The 3348-nt window shown below is 36.3% G+C and overlaps 1 protein-coding gene across 1 annotated transcript; it reads right to left on the reverse strand.

Moving 5' to 3' along the window:
• Positions 1–478: 478 nt before the first annotated feature.
• On the reverse strand, positions 479–2767 carry sem1 (SEM1 26S proteasome subunit). The gene is made up of 3 exons (XM_077008818.1): positions 2596–2767; positions 2060–2153; positions 479–734 (listed from the first exon to the last, which is right to left on the reverse strand). The coding sequence occupies exons 1-3, from the start codon at positions 2669–2671 to the stop codon at positions 692–694; spliced, it is 213 nt and encodes a 70-aa protein (XP_076864933.1). The 5' UTR covers positions 2672–2767; the 3' UTR covers positions 479–691.
• Positions 2768–3348: the final 581 nt, after the last annotated feature.

Below are 3348 nucleotides of genomic sequence, written 5' to 3' on the forward strand. Positions count from 1 at the left end.
CAGAAGGCACATCCAGTTAAAACTACATTCATGAGACTGTTATTAGCTAGCTGGCCTCCAAGGGTAGAAGTAACAAAATAGCGTGCATAGCTGTTAAACAAAATCTGCTAATTTTTGCTCATGATTACCTGAAGAATTCAGTCATGTGAGAGAAGTCTGAGACCCCAACCAATGCAACAGCAAGATAAATCTTTGAGCCATACCTTCCCATAAAGGTGATTACTAAAGTTGTTAAAAGAACAAAGTTTAGTAAACTTTTGCAAGCACTAACTTTAAGCTCTTGATTGGCACCAAATGCCATTTTAACATTAGGACCATTTTTTGGTCTAGCCATGTTCAAAGCTGCAAGGGAATGTAATAATGTTAGTAAACAACAGCAGAAACTAAAATTAATATACTAGTTTCAGTTAAATGTGCAAATGCTTTTGAATCACATGCTGAACACATCTGAAATATCAGAGGAATCAAACAAACTGGATATGTAAAGAATATTTTAATATAACAACTATCAACACATACAATCAGTTGGATGGGAGAACAAGGCAAAAAAAGGAGAAAAAAAGACATTACTTCCGTTCCATTTCCCACACTGTTTTAACATCAGGATTCCTGAAGAATTAAGCCAAACCACATTTGTAAATTGGCAAATTGAACAGACCATGTACAAATCTTCAGATCAAGAGATTTACATCTATGAAGTCTCCATCTTGTATCCATGCTTTTCAAGTTCAGCTCTGCAAAAAGAATCCACATGGGAAAGAAAAAGATCAAGAGTGATTATTGAATGCCAAACCAATATTTAACATACTAAACGTTACTAAAAACGATAGAAAATAATTTACTCTCAGTTTTATTGTACAGAACACATATGATACCAAAGTTTTGTTTTAACAAATAGCAAAACTCTTCTAATCCTATTGTAATACATCATCATCATTACATGTCAAGTTTCCTATTCAGTTTTCTAATAGTTGCCCTAAAACAGAGAGGAAAAAACAGCTGATTTCAAGTTAGCAATGTAACCAACCAAACAGCCATTTCAGTAGTGAGAAAATTTGTCTGCACACAAAACAACTCGGCAAGTCCAGTTCGAGATATCAGAGATCAACATTTGGAACTCCCCAAAAAATGCAAATAATCGGAGTGCTCTTCAATGTTTTACTGCTGAGAAACATTATTTGTTTACTAGAGGCCTACTACCTTGCAAACTAATCATGCTGCATTGATTGCCAAATTATTGTCCACTTTGTCATTGTTAGTTACAGCCACAGACAAACAAAAAATGTTAAAGAATAAGTGTTTGGGACCTTTTGTTTGTCCGCACTGAAGTAATGGGTAATGGTGTCTTTACCAAAGCACATGTACAGTACTACTTACCATAATTAAGAAGAGAACAACAATTCCTCTACACAGACAACAAGGTGTTTACTGGTATCTTTACTGCTAACCACACTTAATACTGCCTCCAATACCTTTAGCCCTGCTAATATATTTGCACCTTCTACCTCTGTGTAAATTTATTCATGTTCTAGTGTTTATTTTTAGCTTTATAATTTTTTTCTCCTTTTCTTTATTTTTTCTTTTCTTTTTTCCTTAGAAATAATGTGCTTTTTATGTATATACATATAAATATATTTGTCTATTCCTTATTGATCTGTGTGTGAAGCAGTCGTGAATAAGCATTTCACTGCATGTTGTACTGGTGTATAACTGTGTGTGACAAATAAATACACCTTAAACCTTAAGACCTATAGCTGCCAATAGCTCCAGTACTTCCCACATGGCACTTTTAAAGTTTAGCATAAGTCACATCTGTTTACATACACTATAATGGCTTCACCCAGTTAGGCCTCACCTAGGTAATACTTCCCATATTCGCCACTAAACAAATTGCCAATTTTAAGGATCAACAGAACCTATGCACATTTTAAAAGTTTCACTTAAATGGATAACAAGCAAATGCCATAGCTTCTCTCAGTTGGTTAGGTAATGTACCTATAGGTCTAAAAGTGTTTATTTTAATACACACATGCAACAAGACATTCAAGAAGATAAGAACCTCAGCTGATTGGAAAAGTCGTCCTCCACATTGTCGTCGTCCCAGTTGTCCTCCCACACGTGAGCGTCCTCATCTTCGTCCAGACCCGTCCAGTCTGAGAGAAACACACAACACAAACTCTCTGCTGGGGGATAATGCAGCTCAAATCCGTATAGTTACCCATAACCTCACCAGCTAGAACATGGAAGCTAGCCTAGCTAGCTACGTCGACGGCTACCTCGGCTAGCATTAGCTACAAAGTTACAGTAGGACCAGCTGTGTGTTCCTGAAATTCACACGACCGTGAAATGTTTTTACTGGTACCACAGAGTACAAACGACTACTATGGTTTTCGGCGCTGTAAAAGATTCGCGTTGATTTGCTTGCTAGCTTTAGCTAACTAGCTAACATTAGCTAGACAGACAGTACATCATCCTTCAAATACAACTGTATCAGCTAGCCTGCTAGCTAGCTGAGTCACTGTGTCCGACCATAAAGGATAATGTATTTAATAGTGGCACAGATCTAATGCTAACGCATATGTGGAATGAATATACCTTCGGCTGGAAATTCCTCAAATTCGTCATCCTCCTCCAACAACCCCAAGTCGACCGTTTGTTTCTTATCCGACATGACAACTTGCTCTTTACCGTAGACTTCACAGAAACGCGGGATTAGATTAGCTAGCTAGGGTCCGACCGAGTTTTATCTGCGCATGCTCAGAAGGCACAGTGGGTTTAGACTACAAAATTCACGAGCTTGATATGAGCTGGTTACCAAGGTCAGAATTAAGTAGTTTAGGTGGTAGATGAAAGTAATTAACTCAGTATCCTTATTATTTTACTGCAGTTTCATCTTTTTAAAAATCGTAATATTTATACAATATGTATGTAATAATATTAAATGTGAAAAATATCTATATTTAAAAAATGTTAGATTTATCGGTTCCCTAGCTAACTACCTATTTAACTAACTATGCTTTGCATTTCTCCGTCCAAAAAAGTTTCTTTAGACATCTCTGATAATAATGTAATAAATTTAATTTCACTGAACTGACTTATTTGTTTTTCATTTCATCTTGATATTTGGATTTCCCAAAATATGTTGTAAATGACCACACGAATAAAATGTGTTCTGTGAAGGTTTTCATCATGCACAAATGCACAGTTTTATGTCCAGTTAGACAACCTGCCAAAACCCCACAGAAAATCACGAACTGTAGCTCCTCTGGAACTAGCAAGCTGAGAACACAGTCAGCACTTAACTTACTCTCTTAGTGGACTAGGTTTAAGAAAAAACAATTTATTTGG

The sequence above is a fragment of the Brachyhypopomus gauderio genome, chromosome 6, assembly GCF_052324685.1.
Source record: "Brachyhypopomus gauderio isolate BG-103 chromosome 6, BGAUD_0.2, whole genome shotgun sequence".
Taxonomy (NCBI): Eukaryota; Metazoa; Chordata; class Actinopteri; order Gymnotiformes; family Hypopomidae; genus Brachyhypopomus; species Brachyhypopomus gauderio.